Source organism: Periplaneta americana, chromosome 4, assembly GCF_040183065.1.
Source record: "Periplaneta americana isolate PAMFEO1 chromosome 4, P.americana_PAMFEO1_priV1, whole genome shotgun sequence".
NCBI classification, from domain to species: domain Eukaryota; kingdom Metazoa; phylum Arthropoda; class Insecta; order Blattodea; family Blattidae; genus Periplaneta; species Periplaneta americana.
The window spans coordinates 97,520,669-97,544,450 of NC_091120.1; the positions used below are offsets into that span (position 1 = coordinate 97,520,669).

Genomic DNA, 23,782 nt, shown 5'->3' on the forward strand with positions numbered 1-23,782 from the left:
GATTTTTAAGCTCGAATCATACAATGTTAATGCTCCTTTTCTTTGACGAGCAAACCATTATCTGCCATTAAAGGGGTTTTCATCCAATTATTGCATTGCAAGAAGGAAAAAATTGCATGAATTTTTATGTCAATGAATCAAGATACAGTAGAACCCCGATCATCCATCACCCTATTAACCGTTTGGTGGATTATCCGACTTTTCTCTCGCTTTTTTTTTTGCTATAGAAATATATAAAATATATTAGCTCGTTTTTCTTTCTAGAGAGAAGTATTACAAGACTGTACCCTTACACATTATGGTTTACTGTTAGAGTTCTATAAAATATCTTCCATGGGTATCAAAGAAATCGCATCCATTTATTCATAGTGTTCTACCCAAGGGCAGGTCTTTCACTACAAATCCAGCTTTCTCCAATCTTTCTTATTTTCTGTCTTGCTAAGTATAAAAAAGTGGAAGTAACTGAGTGGTTTGGGGAACAATAAATTGTGGATCATTTCAGAATATGAGATTGGAGTCACAACTGTGTGAAATTTAATAAAAATCAAAGATAAATTGTATAAAGTGTGTAAATCTACAACACAAGACCTCCACTATTCCTATCTTTCCACAGACAGCCATTACAAGGAGTTTCCTTTCTCATTAAAAAGCCGTTGTTGATAACAGACTTAAATCAGTGAACGTCTGATCCACTACCTGATGTGTTAAATACAAGACCATTGGGAAAATTATGAAAATGTAAGCAATATTCACTAAATTACGACAATCTTTTATGGTACGGATTATCCGATGTTTTCAATTAACCGTTCAGCTCAACCCCTTCATTACGACGGATAATAGAGGTTCTACTGTACTCTTTTATATTTCCGATATTGCACGAGAGTTCATCGTTGTAGATAAAAAGTCAATGAGAATGTAATACAATACGAATTCTCGATTGGCAGTTCGGCAATATATTTTTGCTTCAATTTTACCTAGAATGGTGAACACTATTAAAGTTAGATCCTGACTGGAATTTATAGAATTTAAAAAGCTGAAAATGTCAGATAAGTAGGTAGGTAAGATATGCAATCCAAGAGATGTACTCCACGCAATCAAATTCCTGTTGAACTCTGTGTGTCAAGAGTCTCAGATTAACAACAAATATTCCAAGATGATGAGAAAAATCAGAGACCATGATAAAGTTAAGCTTAATTAAAAAACCGTTTGAAAATGTATCTTGGTTCTGCAGACCTCTTTTGAACCACTTATAGACCCCAGATTGGAAACCACTGCACTAGCACTTCTTCTAAAAATTGGGCACTTTCAAACACAAAAATCTGTAAAAAGGTTGCAATAGAAGAACTGTATGTAATAAAACATGTCAGTACGTTGTACATACCCATTAAATTAATAATATTAGGGTGTTTCAATTCTTGTAATAGCTTTATTTCACGAAGTGCAGTTCTGTTGATACCATCCTGTGCTTCTGCTCGACTTCCAAGTTTAATCTGAAATACAAGGTAGAAAAACAATGTTAGTTATGCAAAGAAATATGATACCTATATGAGGACGTTCCTTAAGAGTTAATCAGGAGTGAAGATCATATGAAATTAATTTTACTATAATTTTATAAAAAGGTGATTAATAAACGCACTTAAAATATAGAATCCTATGAACTATTAAGTGCTCAATAAATACTTTTTTTTTCAAGACAATCTAATAATAATGAAATAACATTACTGACCACAAAATTCTTTTAAACTTCCAACAAAACAATAAAACAAAGCTGGTAGAGAGCAGTGATGAAGAAAGACTAGAATTTTATAGAGAAATTGCTTATTAAATGCACAAATTATTATTATTATTATTATTATTATTATTATTATTATTATTATTATTATTATTATTATTATTATTATTACTTTCTTTTCTGTCTAATAGTGGGTGCTTGACTTCGTCATTCACTCATGCCAGTTGTGTACACCAATTTACTGACAAAGTCGTTGCCCAGGGTGCGCAACAGGAGACTGCTCTACACTACACCTGTGGTGAGATGAGATGATGATGAAGATTTGTTGGGATGCCACAGGGAAACCAGAGCTCCCAGAGAAAACCCCTGTGTTACCTGGACCATAGACTTGCTCAACACATCATAAATTGGGGGTATGCCTAGGATTGAACCCAGGTCCACAGGATTATAACTATGTGGAGGTATGCCAGGGATCAAGCCTGGGTCCACAGGATTATAACTGTAAGTTCAACCATGCAAGAACACCAAAAACAATAATTGTTATAATTAAACAACACCAAAAACAATCAACTGAGACGAAGACAAGAACTGAAGTACAAAATCCTGAACAAAAACAATAATTGTTATAATTAAACAACACCAAAAACAATCAACTGAGACGAAGACAAGAACTGAAGTACAAAATCCTGAATTTGATATAGGCCTATAGATTTTATATTATTCCAGGGAATACCTCTATTGATTCATCACTTGAAATAATAGTTGTTATAGTACAATGTCTAAATTGTGAAATAATTGTTATTGTATTCAGTGCTTTCTTAATTTAATTAGGCTAAGTGCATAATTATGTAAGTTGCAGTTGCCATTTTAATGTCTTGTTAAACATCTATAGTTGCAACCTGAACTGATTGCAAGACAAAATAATTTTATTATTATTAGATCAAGAAAAAGTGTATGATTAAGCAATGTACCTACTGCATTAACACTTAAGTACTCGCGAACTATTTTGTGACACTAATACTCTCGTGGGGGTCAAAGTGACCCCCAAGCAAAAATACGAATTAAAATACAAAATTCATAGTTCCACGCAACCTTTCTAGCTCATATGGGTCATTTCTTGCCAAAATGTTCTTAAGTAATAATTTGCATGTATATACACCACAAAAGTAACACTGTAATACTTGTGGACTGATTTATAACGTTAGTAGTCGCATGGAGGTTAGAGTGAACCCCAATTAAAAATACGAATTAAAATATGAAATATCCTGGTTCTCTATAAATCTTCTAGCTCATAGGCATCATTACTTGACATACTCTTTTAAAGTAAGAGATTTCACGTATAGAATCACAAAAATAATACTATACTACTTGTGGACTAATTTATGACATTAGTAGTTGTGTTGGGGTCAACAGAACCCCCAGCCTAGAAAATTTAAATTAGCGCAACAAATGACAGTGACAGATTGGAAGTTATCATATAGTCATATTGCCGACACCCTTTCAGGAAGATACTGATAAACTGGGCAATGCAGGCAACAGCGTAAAAATAATACAAAACCACATAATATAACACTGGGGGTCAACATGACCTCCACGTGACTACTTAAATGTTAAAAACACTCATTGTAAAATTAATCATTAACATTAATTTATACATTAATCAAGAACACTATGCTACAATTCATTTAAACCAAATAACAAGAAACAATTCTAAAGAATTAAACACACTGAAGTAGCCTAGGGATGATCTGTGTGCCTACATACTACAAAATTATGATGATGATGATGATTATTATTATTATTATTATTATTATTATTATTATTATTATTATTATTATTATCAGCCATATATTGTAACCCTATTTCACTCTTTGGTATATTAGGGCTGTAGTTTGCTATATATTAAATACATGATATAGAAATAATATACAATAGTAAACAGGTAGTAGGAGGAATGAGTTATAATTACAATATAAATTAATTAAGAAGCAGTGATCAACATGATCAATACTAAAGACATCATACAAAAATAACTTTCAGATACAAATTAATCACATGAATTATAAATGATAAACGAAAGTGTAGAGGTAATGCAAGAATGTGATATAAAGTTACAAATTAAATACATAATTTAAAACAATAATAAAGAGATAATGCACAAAATTGAACTTAGTTACAAATTAAATACATAATATACTGGTAGTAACAGTAAACAATAAGAAAAAATACAGAAATGCATACAGTTACATATTGATTATAAATAAATAGGTACATGATTTAAGAGCAATAAACAATGATAAAAAAGATAACACAAGAAATGACTTACGATGCATGATTTGGAAATGATTAGTAGTGAGAACAGCTGGATGATCATTTCATTAGTAATGATAAGTTTACTTCCCTTACACCATGCTTCTTCCTGAACTTGCAATCTCTCTGGCTCCCTATATTAGATTAAGATCTGACAAGCTAATAATAGGTTTACTCATTTGATACATCTATGCATCTTCATCGAAAAATGGGAAAACTTGAAAAATGTCTACCAGTTTATATAATGAAAAATGAAACACAAGATGAAAAATCTATTGGACTCAGGAAAGGATTTTTAAATTAACTTAAGAATTTTGAATTCACATTTCTATTATTTTTAATAACATATTCGGTTTAACTGGCTTAGGCCTACTTTATGAACTTCTTCAGAAAAGATCACTGGACATTTACTACTGCTTAACAAAGATCCAAACTACTTGTGACAGAGCAGAAGAATGAAAAATATTTTTTTTTTTGAACAATCCAAAAGATTGACACCCATAATAGTGAGAAGGGGAAATGCTGCTTCATCGAAAATGAATTTTCCCTAACTTAGAGAATTTCGTATTTCGAAATTATAGAACTATTTTGATGGAATTGTATTGTATTGTATTTATTAACATTCCATGGTATTCATACATGCTTACAGCTAGAATATGGAACAAGTCAAAAAACTTAATACTATTATAAAATCTTAATTTATAGTCACAGTCTAGATGAAATATATACAGACGAGATTTACAATATAGCCTAGTCTACTAGTACAACACATAGTTTTAGTATCAATTTCATGAAGTGTTATTGAATGTCATGAATTCACCTACAGAATAGAAGGCGTGAGAAATTAGGTACTTCTTTAATTTGGCCCTAAATAATTTTATGTTTTGAGTTTCATTTTTTATATCGATAGGGAGGCTATTAAAATTTTTTACTGCCATATAACGCACTCCTTTTTGATAGCACGATAGACTTGCCGATGGAGTATGAAAGTCATTTTTTTGACGTGTATTTATGCTATGAACTGTTGAATTAGTTACAAAGTTTTCACGATTACATACGAGGAAGACTATTAATGAAAAGATATACTGACAAGCCATGGGCATTATTTGTAGTTTTTTGAAAATAGTCCTACACGATTCCCTAGATTTGGCACCTACTATTATTCTAATTACTCTTTTTTGTAATAGAAATATATTGTTACTATCTGTGGAATTTCCCCAGATTATTATTCCAAAACTCATTACCGAGTGGAAGTATGCAAAGTATATTGTTTTTAAGGTATTGATATTTACTATCTTTTGCATAGATCTAATAGCAAAACAAGCTGAATTTAGTTTGGGGGTAATTTCTTTAATATGATTTTTCCAATTTAACACATTATCGAGTTTTAAGTCAAGAAATTTGGTTGTTGTTGTTTCTAATAACTTATTTATTTAAATTCAAATATACAGAATAAAGAAATATAATTACAAAATATACAGAATAAAGAAATATAATTACAAAACAAAACAAAGAGAAATACAACTAAGATAATACAAGCAATATAGAAAGAAGATACAGTAGTATTAACAAAATTTGAGACCGAATGAGCAGCGCTCGTGCTCGGTCGCAGTTCAGATATAATATTAAAATAAAAAATAATAATAATAATAATAATAATAATATAAATAAATAAGTAAAATAAAATAGGAACTAAAATATAATTACAGCGGCAATGGAATTATATAATATAATATTAACACTAGAGAAGAATAATATCGCACGTGAAAAGTAGGACTAATATATATTTCAAAATTATAGAATACAAATATGCATTTATAATTCGAAGATTGTAAGAAGTTAGGTTCGTTAATCTTGTTGACTACAAAATTTGGTAAATATGTCAAAAATTTTCCTACCAATTCTCTTCAAAATTTGACAATATTAAACATTTGAGGAACAAAATTACTTTGTTATACAGTGATGAATCATTCCGAAATGTGGCCATAGACAAAAGTATAGGAGACTTCATAAAACAAAGACAATATGGAAGAAATATATATAATTGTTGTGCCTACTTATGGCTAGACCTATACCATTTAGTGTTTCTGTCGAAAGAAGTTTCTTCGGTCTTAAACAGTTGAATTCTTACTCCTGGAACTCAGCGTCTTAGTCAAGGCTATCATCTTTAGCCAACATTTCCTCAGCCGATTCAGCAGTGGGCATGTTTAAAACAAAACGTTTTAAACAAAGTGTTCAAAATTGTTTAAACATTTAAAACTATATGTTTAAACATGTTTCTTTTTAAGATATTTCATACAAGTTATTTCTCTCGTTTTCTGGTTGTTCTATTTCATCCTTTGTTTACAATATAAAATAGGCCTAATGTTTGACTTCTATTCAGGTCTTCAAAAAATTTATAGTTTATGAATTTAGAGTCAAACTTTTGCTTTTTCTAAACATTATTATTAGACCTAATAAGGAATTTTTGTAAGATGTAGGCTACAAAGCAAACAATTTGAATGCTGGTATCCGCATACAGGCCTACTTTCTAAAGCAGCTTTCATGATATATTAATAAAAAAATCTAGTAAAAATAATTTTAAGATGCTTTTATAAATATTCTAGTCTTTTCTACAAACTTAGCTTAAAATTTATGTTGTAACAATGAGTCACTAAACCACCAAACATCACTTCTACTTCATGAAATGTTTTGGTCATTGAATGCACAAAAACACATGCAAGTTTGGCAGCCTTCTCTATGATATAAGTAATCCCTCTATCATGATAACTCACTCACTAATCAAAACTTGATAGTGACATCATAAGAAAGCAGAAATCTGAATATTCACTTTGATTGGAAATATGTCTTTGTTGTGGTCCAAGTAATAAATAGTACATCCAAAGTAATGAATGTTTTAATTATGCTGTCTAAATATTTAGGGAAGCAAAATTCTAATGATGAGGATCCTCCATTTAAAAAAATGTTCATTTAAAGAGGTTGGGAGATGTGTATACAGTTTTTATGTTCACGCAGAATAACCTCTTTGAAACTCTCAATGAACCCCAAATGGTCAAACAGCAGAAACAGATGATTCACTGTTTTAATGAAATCAGAATTATAAGTTTATGCCAATTCAAAACTGAACTGTCAAGCTTTTTATAAAGTAAAAATGATTTCTCACTGTTAATAGATGCTAGAGCTTCAAAGCAATCAAACTGAGGTAAATTTGAATTTTTTTTTTATGGAACTCAGCATTGTTTTATAAAATGTATAGCCTATATATTTTTTCAGTTAGTAGAACATTAATTTTATGAATAACTTTATTTAGTTTAATAAATGGTGTGATAAATTTAAAATTTCTAAAATGCCGGTTACCTTACTTTTTCGTTAAAAAATAGAGAATTTAACAACTTTTATATTTTAAAAACTCCATGTCAACTTAATCATTTTCATCAGTTAAACGATTATCAAACTCAAAATATTACCATGAAATTTGAAATAATAAATGATGGAAGAGTCTCAATGTACAACAAAATACAGGGTCTTCAAAAAGAATGAACCGCTTTCATTAAGCTATATTTCCTGAACAGACAGAGTACAAGATTGCAACTACGACACATGTATTTGACTGATGTAGCAGTTTTGTTCCCTCTCCTACAACACGGACCTCATAAAGGTGATAGGCGAATTCCTCCAAACGTGTTGCAGCATATCACAATCCACTGAGTTGATCACACGTGTTATCCATTCTTTAAGGTCATCCAGGGTAGTGGCGGAACATAAACATTGTCCTTGACATATCCCCACAGGAAGAAGTCGCAAGGAGTGAGGTCTGGAGATCTTGGAGGCTATGCAGAGAGAGCACGATCCTGATCACTCCTGCGACCAATCCACCACTGAGACACTGTTCCATTCAAAAATGCTCGCACTGGGGTGGTGCTCCATCTTGCTAGAAAACGAAGTCACATGGGTGTGTTTGCAGTAAAGGTAAGAGCCAAGTTCGTAACATTTCAAGACAGCTTTGTCCTGTGACAGTGTCGTTCTAGAAGAAGAAAAGGCCATAAACCCTGACGTTACTCACCGCACAGAACACATTCACCTTAGGGGAAACTCGTTCGTGCTCAATTGTTTCACGTGGGTGTTTGGTTCCCCAAATCCGGTGATGATTGACATGGCCATTGATGTGTGCTTCGTTACTAAAATTATTCGTGAAACGATATCATCACCTTCCATGTCCAGCATCGCAGCACAGAATTCCATCTGTTTCCCCTTGTCAGCATGTGTCAGTGCTTGAACCAGCTGCAGTCTGTACAGTTTCATGTGTAGACGTCTTTTCAGAACACGCCAGATAGTGGAACAGCTCATCTGAAGCTCATGGCTAGCTTGAGATATGGACTTCCATGGACTCTGCTGAAACGCCTCTTGAATTCTCTGCAGATTTTCTTCTGAAGTTGCAGTCGGCCAGGGCTTTTTCCTTCACATAAACATCCACTGTCCTTAAACTGTTGGAACCACTGTCGGATGTTCTTGGGAGAGGGGCTATATTGCACATTGTTAAATCTCCTACAGAAAGCACGTTGCACTGTGACCACAGAATTGGACCTCGCAAACTCAAGAACATAGAACACTTTTTGCTGAAGTGTTGCCATTCTGAGATTCATGCGGCAAATACTGTGAGCAGCAGGTCGGGAGAAGGGGGCACGACAGAGCACTCTACCAACAACTATTCCAAACTTGAAAATACACTCTTTGTAATGGCATTCGACTCATTCCACTGCGTTGCACGCGTACTGCTAAATAAAAGCTTCAAAATCGGTTCATTCTTTTTGAAAGACCCAGTATAATTCCTGAGTATCCAAGGAAAAATGCAGTTGCATTCTTTCACTTACTCACAAGGCATGACTATTTGTCAAAACACTTGAACAAAATTTGAATTTTTTCTTCATCATTTTGTCCTTCAGTCAGTCTTCAAGGAAGAAATGGATTAGAATCATCTTCAGCGATAACCAGCCCTTTCCTCTTAACGCCCTGTGTGAGAAATATTGGAGAGCGAGAGAGTTAATGACTTTATTGCCAAGAACTCAGCATTAGTTGACGATAACAGCAACAACATATTTTAAAACAGTACTAATTCATGGCACTATTCAAAACTAGTGTAAAAACAGTTAAAAATGTTTTATTAATTTTAAAATAAAAGTTTTTTTTCGCCAATCCTGCGATTCAGGTATTTTTTCGAATTACAAACACTAAGTTAGCAAATTCATGGGATCGTGACAATTAAAAGCTGTATAACAAGAAAGGCAAAGAAAAACGAAGTACGTATGCTACATTGCTAATCTCACATGGTTTGGTTCATGGACGCTCGCAGGAGGCGCCAGTTGGTGCAACTGCTCCACCAAAAAGTCGAACTTTTTAATAGGTATAGATGCCCTGAGTGGCGCAGTTAGTATAGCGCTGGCCTTCTGTTGCCGAGGTTGTGGGTTCGATCCCGACCAAGGTCGATGGCATTTAAGTGTGCTTAAATGTGACAGGCTCATGTCACTAGATTTAGTGGCGTGTAAAAGAGCTCCTGCGGAATAAAATTACGGCACACCGGTGACGATGATATAACCTCGGCAGTTGCGAGCGTCGTTAAATAAACCATAATTTAATTTTTAATAGGTACATTCTGTAGAATTTTTTTAACACAATGTGTTTTCGAGTAAAACTTACGTAAGATATTTTCCATATATGTTGATTTCGTTACAAAATATACGGTGGGGAGAGGGAGTATTGCCAGCAAAGAAAGTTATTCTCAAAAATTAAGAGAATATTAAAAGAGTGTTTTACCTGGTATCTTGGAAAATAGGCTACAGTCGCATAAAATTAAATTTCAATGATTATGTTACGCTGGCAATAGGTATCATCAAACGAACATTAAATTTTATAATAGCTGTACAGATGCCAATTGATTACCTACCTACGTTAACGAACCAGCTAGGTGTCATAGGGAGAAGTTACTGTGACCTACCGCGATGAGATATGAAGCTCGCTAGTTGTGCAGTTAGTTAAGGGTCATTCTTTATGAACGCTGGCGATACCTATACATAGAATTAAAGAGTTTAAGATAATGTTGTAATTGAGAGGTTATTTTAATGACTGCCACACTTCCTACCTTCTTCACTGCAACTATTGTATCATTCACCGAATCTCTTGCTTTATAAACCGTGGCAAACTGTAACGAAGAGCATACATATATTATGATATTACATGTGCTACACTACATTATATATTTAGGCCCAAACCAATCTTTTAGGTTATGTTCACATAATATTGCACAATCAAATTCTACGCCATAGTACGTTTAATATTATGAATTATAAATCTAATTTATTAACTATGAATTATTTGATATAGCGGTATCACCTGTCCTTCTCCAAGAAATTCTACTTTTTCATAACGTCTCAATTTATCCTCCATTACTACCCCGGTTTCTTTAATAAAGTACAGGCAAGTGGTAATCAAGGTATATGCAAAGTTGCCAACTCAATTCTTAGAAATCCGCTATGAAACAGTACCGAAGTCGCTAAAGCATCATATTTTCAACGTAATATCAGAGTATTTTGCAGCTTTATGTTAAAATTTTCCAATTAATGTCTATCTTAGTAATGCAAATGTTACCCGCTAAACTAGCATTGCAAAACGCCAGATCTAGCGGGAACACCGCTGTATTGGCTGCACTGAATATGGGCCAGTGTGATCACTGCCTTCCCGATCGTCTCCTTTAAATAATCGAATATTATCGCGCCGTTGCCAATTCAGCGGTTTTTCCGCTAAATCTAACTTTTTTTGAATAATTTCGAGGGAAAAATTGTTCCGGAGCCGGGTATCGAACCCGGGACCTTTGGTTTAACGTACCAACGCTCTACCACTGAGCTACTCGGGAACTCTAACCGACACCGATCCAATTTTCCCCTCTATATCCACAGACCTCAAAGTGGGCTGACAACCGTCAAGCAACCAACTTCGAGTGCACACTAACTCCGTGTGACTTAAATTGTGGTTTTCTGTTAGCGAACAGTGACGTGTATTATGCAAATCATTTGCTAACTTTTTTTGATAACCGTCTTGCGGGTAAAATTATATTATCCCGCTTAGCGGAAGTTTTTAATCTTTGAAGTTTCTGAAAATAAATTCATATTAGCGTTTATTGTTGTTTTTGCAAGTTTATTACCGGTCGATTCTAACAATCGGACAGTAATAAAATGTAAGTGGGGCGGCATTCTAATCAAAAGTTAAAAATCGAACATATGCTGCCGCCGTGCACTAGTATTTAGTGATGGGCGAAGTTGTTCTTTTCCCGGAACAGTTCCGACTGTTCCGGTTCCGAAAAAATACTATGTTCCAAATAACAGTTCCGAAATAACAGTCACCAGTGGTGTTGAGTCGGAGTCGTTCAAACTAGAGTTGGGCAACGCGATTCTTTTTCAGAAGTCGATTCCAACGATTCAATCACACATTACGAATCGATTCTAACGATTCGTTCACGATTCTTCTCAGTCTGCGATTCCAACTATTCTTTTGAATCGTCAACGAGTTCACGATTCTTCCCAGTCTGCGATTCCAACTATTCTTTTGAATCGTCGCAAGACACTTTCCTTTGCAAACCACGCGTAGAACAAAAACGTTCTACATCTCTCATAGATGGCATAAGTGGCGAGACATTGGATTGTCTCTTTCTCATTGGCTGGAACCATTCAGTATTAACTCCATTAGTCTACAAAATTACACAAGATAATGTCTCTAAATTATGATTTATCAACTGAACCTTATTATGAAGTACATTTTTTGCATTACATCTCTATTTAACTATGCAAATTTCAGGTTTGTGTTCATTATTTTCCATACTTAACAAATGCAGTACATATTTTGAGTTCACTCTCGCTCGGAAGCATTCGACACGGTTCGGAAATGTCCGTTGACAGGTTACATCAAACAACGAATAGAATCGTGGGTTACGATACCATGCCGATTCCTTCATATTCTTTTGAATGACGATTCGTTACGATTCTTTTGAACGATGATTCGTTGATACCACGAATCGATTCTTACGATTCTTTATTATTAGTCGTTCGAATGAACGATTCGTTCACGAATCGACCCAACTCTAGTTCAAACGAACGGTACAGTACCCTCCCTCTTCACCATGCTGCTCACACTGGAGCACTCATAGGCATGACATAGTACACATTCTTATCTATAGATGGCACTGCAATGCACATTCGAATCGATTTTGGAAAATTGCTGTGCATGCGGACAGAACTCAAAAGCTTAATGTTAGTAATTAAACAGCTGTTGACTACAAGGACAGAATACAACACTTTGTTTTCGTACATAAAGTTATAAAGACATGGTAGCCAACTAAAAAAAAATAACATAACATTTAAAACATATGGTATGTAATTTCTGTTCTCTCTATTACATAATAAAAAAAAAACAAATCATTAATTTTTATTTTTCTTAATGCTCAGTTATAATAATAATAATAATAATAATAATAATAATAATAATAATAATAATAATAATAAATATTATAATTTCATAAATAATAAAAAATATATATATTGGCAGTACTGAAACCTGGAAACCCCGCAGTGGGTTAGTAAAACGTTGGAATCGCATCTTTACCAAAGTGTAATTTAAACTTCGCATTAAACCTCGCTCTCCAAATCAGTACTTCTATGGGTAGTTTCCAACAAATAATGCTACAACATTTTTGTCGTTCTTTGATAACAGAGAAGATAGCACAAAAACTTGTGCTTGTCAGACTTAACCTCAACAAACGACATACAGACATTGTAACTAAACCACTCATTACCATTTACGACTTTAACCTTTCATTCATTCATTCATTCATTTATTTTATTCCATAGATCTTACATGAGCAATGAAGAACCTTTGTATAGAATCAGCTGATCAACGAATTAATAATAGTATGCTTACTTTATGACTTTGTAGAATGTTTATAAAACAGAATTAGTCAACTAATGGTGAAATAAACCATAAAGCGGGAATGAATATTACAGATTATTAAATACTTACTATAACATTACAGATGATTGGCCAGTCTTACAAATGTTGATATTAAAGTTCGCGCCACCGCAAGGATTTCAATTTCCATGCGCCCCCCTCCAACCACGTGAGAGTTTCAAGTACCAACTTCATCCAACGAAGTTCCAAGTATAACATAAAGAACAACGAGAACAGTGTAACTGCAGCTGTCGTTGGTTCATCGGAACAAGCTCCGACGCTTCGACGTTCCGACTGTTATCTCGGAGTCGGAACATACCTTGTGCAACGCGGTACTGCGAGCCCGCAACAGCTGGGCAAGTGAGCAGCTCGGAGTCGGAACACTGTTATTTCGGAACAGGAGGTTCCGACCTACTGTTCATTTTTGCAACAGTTCCGAGACCGGAACAGTTCCAAAATAACTGTTGTGTTATTTTTTACCCATCTCTACTAGTATTTCACATGATCAAGAAAGACTGTAATATAATATACAGAGATTACAGACAGATTAAATTAAATTGCTTAAAGAATATTATTTCTGTACCGTGACAGCGTTAACTATTACTCGTTTTATAAATATACCGATACAATATCGTTAAACCTTTTCTGTGCTATTTATCCGTAAATAACTGAGATATGGAGCTACAATATCAGCAACGATTTTGTAAAGAAATACCTGAAGTGCAACTCAAAGACAAACACAATTGGATTCTGGAGTGAAGTAGCCAGTTATAGGGTAGGGACGCATCTAATATAAATCCTTTTAAAAAATTGGTTGATCTTATTGTGTTTTCTTGGTCTAATGCTCAAGTGGAGAGATGAATGTCGTGAAGTGTACGAAAACTGATGAGGACAGAATTAATGAATGCAATTTTGACAATACGAGCAGGTCTGGGTCATGTGAACAAGTGTTGCAAGAGTTATCAGGCACCACCAGAAGTTTTGGAGAAAACAGGTACCATGACAACGTACAGAAATGAAAGTGGACAGGCTAGGATTAACTTACACTACTCCCGGGACCTCACAGTCCTGCGTTAGAAGATTCAAATAGAAATGATCCGAATCAGCTGCTAATTTGAGTGAGTGATTTTTAATTACATGTTTCTTATCAATACTAATTGCATGCGTATAAAATTTAATGTATTACATTGTGCCGAAACGAAGCTTCATTAACCAGCATCTGCGAAAGTTAAACTTATACCACTCATTTTTTATTACTATTACCATTCTACTTTTAAGCTTGGTATTATATTAGACCTAACAGCGTCTGAAATAGAATATATTTGTAAGAATTGACGGTTGTTACTCTCAGCTGGAAGAAGGTTTTGTCACCAAACGATACCATATGAAATAAGGTGTTGTACTGCCCTATATATATTTAAAACGTGTGTTGATAACGGATGTACTACTATCGTTGCTTACGAGATTATAATTCTGGCGCATAGCACGATCGAGAGTGGGTCTCTGAGCGTAATGACAATTTCTGCCGCTATACTGTACTTATTTTTTTTAAAGATGGGACATGACAGTTAAGCGGCCGAGCTTGGAACTACAGTGCTATGTTGCCAATATGGACTACCATGCTGCCAGCTGATGGAAGCTAGCAATTGACGTTAAGATGGCTGACGTTAAAACATTCATTGACAATTGACGCAAAGGTAAGAAAACAATACAAAAATCGACAGAGAATCAAACACAAAACGTACCAATGCTAACATTGTGTGCACAATAAATTTCGCCAAGAGAGCTATAAGCACTCGCCATGTGGAAACGGTAAGTTTGGCAACTCAACCGTTGTTACCATAGCAACAGGCCTACCACGCTATGTGACAGTCAGTTGTTTTTCCAATCGCAACGCTCCTGTCATATCCCATCTTTCAAAAAAACAAGTATAGGTTCGCTTCGCAATCCTATTAAATGATGAATAATTCCATTACTAAGCATTGTGTATCGCGAAAATTCTTTGATTAATTTTGCATTACTGATCGAGTACGAAGATTATAAACATAACAAGCATATTACAGTCTTATTTGAGATTTATTGATGACTTGTTAAATATCAGTATGCAGATTTTCAGCGTCATTTAATGGAATTTACAATTTTGTTTCCCGAAAGTCTAAATTTGTTCAATTAAAAATTTTGCTTCCAAACTACATTGTTCATCTGGTTAATTTGCTTTGGCAAGTTGATTGTTTTCAGTTTCGTGTTTTTCCTTCAGATTTCGTTCCCTCTAATTTGTTATAATTGCTGAAAGTGAACTACCGGTTTTTTGCTACTTTCAGACATTTTTATTATTATTATTATTATTATTATTATTATTATTATTATTATTATCATCATTATCATTATCATCATCATTAAACTAGTATAGTTCTTAGTTTGTCTTGCCTTAAGACAATCAGTAGCGTTAATCGAGGAAAAGAGTATGATTTACCATCATCAGTGGCGAAATATTCCACAACAATGGTTAATTATTACTGCTGAATATTGACACACACACGATTTTCATTATTCAGGATACAACATACGCAGCAATGCGATTTTAATGTTGAGCATGCCGAGTTTAGTGTAACGTACTCCCCTCATCCTCCAAGTCAAATTAAATATTATTACGACATTAGAAGTAATAAATAAATAAATAATAATTACTACAATTTATTCGTTGTGATAAAGTACAATTGTCACTGCATGGTGTACCGAAGATTTTACTTTATGTTTTCATTAAATTGACATGTCATGAGTGACGACAGAAAACAGCTCAGGGGAGCGACATTACTAAAAATGAAATGGGGATCGGGGAGAGCAGATGCGCATGTGCCTATGGGCGGCAAAAAAAAATCATCCCTGAGATTCCTGAGATATTTGTTTATGTTTTGGGAAATAGTCAAACCCGAAAACTATTTCTAATCACATATATTGCAGACTAACTTCCTAATTAATTTAATTCTAACTTCTAATTTAAAAACTGTTTACACACACTAATATCATAGCACTTGCTATTACTATCCACTACAGGTTAATCAGCAGGCCTATTAGATATTTATTTCACCAATGCAAGGTGTGCAAGAAAAATAGCACAATTGTACTAAGCATGTATTGTGACTGCTGTTTGCATTCGTAAAAATCATAACACTTTAATGTTAATATACGCTATTCTTAAAAAAGAAAGGGATAAGTTAGGCCAGCTTAAGGGAAATGGAAGGTAATATAGTACCTTAATTCATTGGAATAATAATAATAATAATAATAATAATAATAAATACGTGAAAAGGGTAGACTACAGTGTTCATGTAAAATATATTAAGTTTCTTTCATTATTTCCGAAAAGATACGGTGAATGAATTGAACAACAGGAAGGTAGTACCTTAGTCTAATAATATGTAATATCTTTTAATATCAAGAATGACAGTCATTCATTTTAATATAATTGAGACGTAGAAGTTTTGAAATGACGTCTATTGACCATAAATTATTGTGCGAAGCATTTAATAAGCAACGATAGGTCCTTTAAATGTCCCAAATGTCAATGTCATTTAAGTGTTTTGCTATGAATATCTAGTACAATATCTAGCAGAGTCCGTGAAAAATGGGGATGAGTTGTGTGGATATAAAAAGAAGAATTGTGACGGTGTCGTGTATGGTTCCTAGGGTAGCTCAGTCGGTGGAGCATTCGTGCGCTAAGCGAAGGGTCCCGAGATCGATACCCGTCCCCGGAACAATTTTTCCCTTGAAATTATACAAGGGAATTGATACTTTACTTGATGATCAACGAAGAACTGATACCAATAAATACAACGAAGGGGTAGAGAAAAATAGAGCTGTATTAATACGAATCATTGACGCTATTTATCTTCTAGCTAACCAGGAGCTCCCTCTAGGGAGACATGACGAATCAGATAGTTCTTTGAACAAAAGAAATTTTTTTAGAATTTTTGAATGTGTTAAAAAAATGTGGTTTACTTTTAGAAAACCACCTAAATTCTTCCACAGTATTTCCAGGAACTTCTCCATTGATTCAAAATGATACCATAAAAGCTATTATTGATGTAGAAAAAGAAAAAAGAAAAAAATTAAATTAACTCAGTGACATTTGTAGCTATAATATTTGATAAAACTTCTGATCTTGAGAACAAATCTCAACTATCTACAGTTCTCCGCTTTGTCTATGAAAGATTCTTGGGCTTTGTAGATGTTAATACTGGTAGAACAGCAGATGGTTTATTTACTCACGTAGCACGTGTAGTTAATGAATTTGAAATTTATACTAAACTCGTGCGACTATAGACCAATTATATATTTTTAACAGAACACCCATACTCCAGATTCAGCATACGCCACTGATAATACTACAACCTAATCCAACTAACCTAACCTCTCACATAATACACACCTAACCAAACCTAACCTAAGCTTATTATAGGTTTTTTATTAATTTGTCCTATAGAATAATATCTGTAATATTGACAATTAATATTTGAGGAGAAAAATTCGCTCCGGCGCCGGGGATCGAACCCGGGTCCTTGGTTCTACGTACCAAGCGCTCTGACCACTGAGCTTCGCCGAATTCAATCCACAGCACTGGATCGAACCTTCCTCCTTCAATGTTTCCCTTTGTGGCCTGACTCCAAGTTAGGCATATATGTTGACGTACATGTCCAATGTCAACTGCCATTATATTAGGAGCGCACTCAGCAGAGTGACTTGTTTGGCGGGGATTCCGCAGTTAAGTGCACAGTAATCTATACAGACATATGCACTGCAGCTATGAGAATATTATAGATTTTTTATTAATTTGTCCTACAGAATAATATCTGTAATATTGACAATCCGATGCTGTGGATTGAATTCGGCGAAGCTCAGTGGTCAGAGCGCTTGGTACGTAGAACCAAGGACCCGGGTTTGATCCCCGGCGCCGGAGCGAATTTTTCTCCTCAAATATTAATTGTCAATATTACAGATATTATTCTGTAGGACAAATTAATAACAAATCTATAATATTCTCATAGCTGCAGTGCATATATCTGTACAGATTACTGTGCACTTAACTGCGGAATCCCGGCCAAACAAGTCACTCAGCTGAGTGCGCTCCTAATATAATGGCAGTTGATATTGGACACATACGTCAACATATATGCCTAACTTGGAGTCAGGTCACAAAGGGAAACATTGAAGGAGGAAGGTTCGATCCGGTGCTGTGGATTGAATTCGGCGAAGCTCAGTGGTCAGAGCGCTTGATATGTAGAACCAAGGACCCGGGTTCGATCCCCGGCGCCGGAGCAAATTTTTCTCTTCAAATATTAACTAACCTAAGCTGTCACATGATACACACCTAATCTAACCTAACCTAACCTGTCACAAAATACTTCACACCTGTAGTAACATTCCTCAAGTTTAGTATAATTTCGTTTGCATATATTACCATCCCTGCTAGATGTCGTGTCGGGTGCCACATAGTGGAAGTGTATCGTGATGTCGGAGAGAAACTTTCATCATTACATTTAGTTCGTTCAGTGTGTGGTTTTTGAAAAATAATGAATGTGTTGATATAGTAATAATTCCATATATAACTTATAGTGCAATAAGAACTGAAATGTGTTGTGACTGTGATAAAAGTCTTCAAAATTGCTTGATAGTGCCACATTGGCAATGATAAAAGTGTACAATATTCGTTACATTGGTGGGTGGACGCTCTACCTTGACCTATGATTGTTATTGTTATTATTATTATTATTATTATTATTATTATTATTTTATTATTATTATTATTGTTATTATATTAATAATATTATTATAAATTGAATAATAATGAATACGCATTAAAATCTAGAGATTATTAGAAAATCGCGAGTTTTCGAAAACCATCTAGCGGGATTATATGAACAATTGTTGGAAACACTGCCGGGCGGTATGGTTGCCAGCAGAATTAAATACAGTACGATTATTTAGTCCTGACAGTCGCCGGAAATGTGCGCCTGGGATAGGCCATTTAGTTACGCCAAGGGGTGTTTGGGTTAGTCACTCGCTTGCCTTCGGAGCGATCGGATGTCATGCGTGCGGTAGAGTGGTATGTTTCCAGTACAATTAAGCTGTACTGCATTCCTTTACCGACCGCTCGCCCTTATCTTTACTCCGGAACTCTCCCCACTCCTTCTGTTACTTCCCCTCTTTCGCGTCGCTGAAGTGTCAGGACTAAGTAATCAGTCTGTATGTTAGGAACGAAACGATTGAATTTACTCAGTGTTCTGCCCAAGAGCAGGTCTTTCATTGCAAATCATTTTATTATTATTATTATTGGGATAGGCTATGCTATAAGCAGTAACATGAGCTACATCCAGGAGGCAAGAACTCTAAAGGAGGATAGAAATGGCAAAGGAATCTTTTAATAGAAAAAGGAGCATCTTCTGCGGACCTCTGGAAAAAGAACTAAGGAAGATACTAGTGAAGTGCTTTGTGTGGAGTGTAGCACTGTATGGAACAGAAACATGGACATTACGATGAAGTGAAGAGAAGCGACTAGAAGCACTTAAAATGTGGACATGGAGAAGAATGGAGCGTGTGAAGTGGACAAACAGGATAAGAAACGAAGCTGTGTTGAAAAGAGTGGGCGAAAAAAAGAATAATGCTAAAATTGATCAAGAAGAGAAAAATAAATTGGCTGGGTCACTGGCTGAGAATAAACTTCCTACTGAAGGATGCACTGGAAGGAAAGGTGAACGGGAGAAGAGTTCGAAGCAGATTTTAGGCTATATTATGACATTCAAAATACTTTATTTAAAAGGGAGGTTAAAAGGGGGCCTGAATTAAATAAATCGAAATATTTCGCTTATTATAGATTTTTATGACTATTACACTCTTACTACGTCATACTACTGTTGACCAATGAAACGGTACAAAAGGACGTCTTTCAACCAATCATGGCTGCTTATCGCACAATTTTATCGCGTCCCTAGCATTTGTTTAATTTTATCGCGTCCCTAGCATTTGTTTAATTTTATCGCGTCCCTAGCATTTGTTTCTTTCTTTGCCAACATTTCAAACTGCAAATTCTCTACGGTACTATAAAACATGCTTTGTGATCGCCATTTGTTTATAGCATAGACAGTCAACTGAAAATGGCGGCTCCGTTCAAACGTTTTGGTGAAGCTAACATTAGTGAAATAGATCAAATGATAGACAGAACGACACCAAACAACACAAACAGAAACAGAAACAGTATTTGGAACCAGTTTAATCAATTTTGTATTGAGCGGGGACATAAACTGCTAGGTGGCACTCCAGTTGAACAGATCACTACAATTTATGAAAGACTGGGCCATCAATATGCGAAAGGGAGATGGACAAGAGTATAAAGAATACTCTGTAAAAACCATATGGAACGTTACAGCAAAAATTCTGCAAGAAAATTACTAAGAACAATATAAACGTAAGTTCAACCCATTTTCTGACATAGAATTTAAGTGTGCAAGAGATGCCAGAAACACCAAAAGAAAACAGCTTCAGAACCTACCAGAAAAAAGAAAGAAAAGTGCTGTAGCACTAAAAAGTGATGAATATAATTCTATTGTAGAAACTTGTGACGAAAATACTCCACTGGGTTTGGAAATGAAATTTTTTCACATTGCGTCACTGGAATTGGCTTGACGTGGAGGAGAAGCAGTGAAGTGTCTTACACATCATTTCCAGGAAGAACTGAAAAACGATGAAGAATCGCTTACAACTGTATATTTTCAAAAACTTGTCAAGGTGGTGACCACAAGTTAGCAGACACGAAGTGGCTTATTCCCAATAAGGAAAACACAGACAGATGTCCTGTAAGACTTTATAAATTATTAACAGAGAAACGTAAGTCCAGTGCAATATTAAAAACTGATCGTTTTTTCCTTACTCCCAACCCTACATATAACATTTCTGGGGTTTGGAATAAAAACTGTCCTGTTGGGCAAAATGAAATTTCAAAATGGACCAAGTTATCTGCACAAAAAGCTGGTCTGGACGTTAAAAAACACAAAATTACAAATCACTCCAGTCGATGCACAGCAGTTTCAAATATGACTCGCATTGGCATTCAAGAACAAGAATTAATACAGAACACTGGTCATAACAATGCATCTTCCCTGAAACCCTACTTACAAATAAATGAAGAACACCATTCGGAAATCCTGAATAAGTTGAGGAATATACCATGTACATCAACCAGTTCCACTTTTACGCAACGTCCACTGTAACATCAACTGAACCACCAACCACTAAAACATTCAAATTTGAAAATTGTACTTTCAATAATTGTTCCCTTTTAAAATTATTCATGTTTGTTTTTTATTTCATCATCCTTTATTAAAACTTTTCTTATTCCATCATTCCTAATTATAACTTTTCAAACACTTGTTTATTACATTTAGGTTATGTTATAGCTTCTGCTGTGTGATATTATGGATAGTCACCTATCAGAGATTGTTTAATACTAAGATTTATTGAAAATCATTTGTCAAGTGACGTTGATTATTGGGATCCGGATAATTGAAGTGGAATTAACTGTTTTAATAAAAATAAAATTGAATCAACAAAGCATTCTTGACTAGTAATCTCCATAGAGTTCAATGAAGATTCTATAGTTGGCACGACTGATAACCTAGATCTAGGCTGATAACAAGGAAACAGCTATCCAGACGGCGGTGAGCTAATCATAACACACTGTAGCCATCTAGCGGAATACAATGGTACAGTAATACATTTGAAGACAGTTCAGTATTTTCGTAAGTCAATATTTTATTGTATTAGAGTACTTCGTTACTTCTAATCTTTATATAATTTCTTCTAATCGTGTAATAGTCAATTAAATCCCACTCGAGCTTTGATTTTCTCTAGATAAATCAAACCTCTAGTGAGATTACTGTTGAAAAAATGTTACATAGCAAAAGTTTCTTTAAAAACGGTTTCCGATAAGTTTTATTCTGTGTAAAATTTTGATATGATTGATATTTAATAAGATATATAAGTTTTAAAATAACAGTGCGTTTTCTTAGTGCCGTCTTATTGTTAGACAAATAGGCTATAATGAAATGAAAACAAATGACTGCATTCTATTTAAGGCGGCCTTGCACAACAAATGGAAGATATTCATTTAACACTATTTTTATACGGATATATTTTGCATTCTATGACGGGAATATATAAATGTTTATCAATATTAATATAGGCCTATAGAAAATGTTTGTGTGTTTGTATAAAGTAACGTAATCTCAGAAACTACTTAACCGATTTGGATAATTCTTTCACCATTTGAAAGTGTCATTTCTTTAGATGAACGTAATGCTAGGTCTATATGCCATTACGGTAACTCCTGAGTGAATCGAGGACTGAGATAAGATTAAAATAGATCCTTACGTACAGAAAACTTGATGGATAGTTTCCTAATGCCCGGTACTCGTTACATAAAGTTCTTTTTGTGTTTACATAATGGTTCCTTTATGAAAAGAATTTAAATAATTTGTTACTAGATGTGATTTTATTCAGTTTGTATTATATTTTTGATCCTGGAAAATAGACTATTTATCTTTTATGAATATACAACAATGTCTGACTTAACGGCTTATGTAACGAGTAACGGGTACTAGGAAACTTTCGATATTCTGTTGGAATATTGTATTACTTGATTATTTAAGCTTTATTTGGTCCACATAAAATACTCTAATAGTATACATTTCAATTTCCTTTTTTTCCTTCCCCCCCCTCTAGAACATAACAATATTTTTACGAGTTTTGTTGTAAAGATGAGTATTTTCCCTGGACCAAAAATAGAGCACATACGGAGTAAAAATTAATATTTTTACCATTGAGCTCACTGGATCTGAGTCATTTTACAAAGTGTCACGAAATGGCGTTCCTGCGCTCATAATTTATCCATATTCGTTTCCTGTGTTTCTTAAAATAGTAGCATTTTATGTTATCATATTCATTGTATTTTTTTTTATTTACATAAGCAATGATGCACAACCGAGTGAGTTGGCTCAGAGGGTAACGTTTGAACTCGCATTCTGGAGGTCCCGGGTTCAACCCTATGGCCGATCAATCTGACTGCGGCTTTTCATGCTTTCTCTTAGTCACAAAGGCAAATGCCAGACTGTAAATTTGCATGCCATGATTCATCATCGCCTCAATCCTCAATACCAAAAACATTAATCAAAATCATGAACACAAACCATCTACAATACACAACAGAAACAGGGCGTCAACAAGAGTAAATATGGCCTACTGGTATAACCACACATTCTAAACACGCGACATGACCATATATGTTAAAGCGAAGAGTAAAAACGGCCTACTGGTATACCCACACATTCTGAACACGCGACATAACCATAGATGTTAAACCGTGTATAAATAAACTTAAATAAAAAAGATGCACAGTAAGGCCAACATAAAAAATTATCTTCGTACACAATCCACTCTATATTTACATTAATTTGGAGTGATTTATTAAAGGATGCACTCAAGACTAATTTATAAAAATGTTAAACGAATTATCCTTGTGGTGTGGGAGGATATCGACGCTGTACTTTATTCTGTAGTGTAAGTTGGACACTAATAAATTATGTGTCCCATTTTGAATGTTTTATATACTAGATGTCACTACGTGGTTGTATCCTACTTTACCGAGAATCATGGCATCCAGGCTCCGCTGCCTGGAAGAACGAGAGATTCGTTTACGAA

General features: G+C 34.5%; 1 protein-coding gene across 1 annotated transcript in view; it reads right to left on the bottom strand.

Moving 5' to 3' along the window:
- Cdk7 (Cyclin-dependent kinase 7) overlaps window positions 1-10,572 on the bottom strand; it is a 39,627-nt gene extending 29,055 nt beyond the window's left edge. The window contains exons 1-3 of the mRNA XM_069823776.1: window positions 10,430-10,572; window positions 10,179-10,238; window positions 1,382-1,490 (exon numbers count right to left, since the gene is read on the bottom strand). Coding sequence (XP_069679877.1) covers window positions 1,382-1,490; window positions 10,179-10,238; window positions 10,430-10,483 — 223 coding nt within the window. The 5' untranslated portion in view covers window positions 10,484-10,572. The remainder of the gene's footprint in view (window positions 1-1,381; window positions 1,491-10,178; window positions 10,239-10,429) is intronic.
- Between the last annotated feature and the right edge of the window lie 13,210 nt (window positions 10,573-23,782).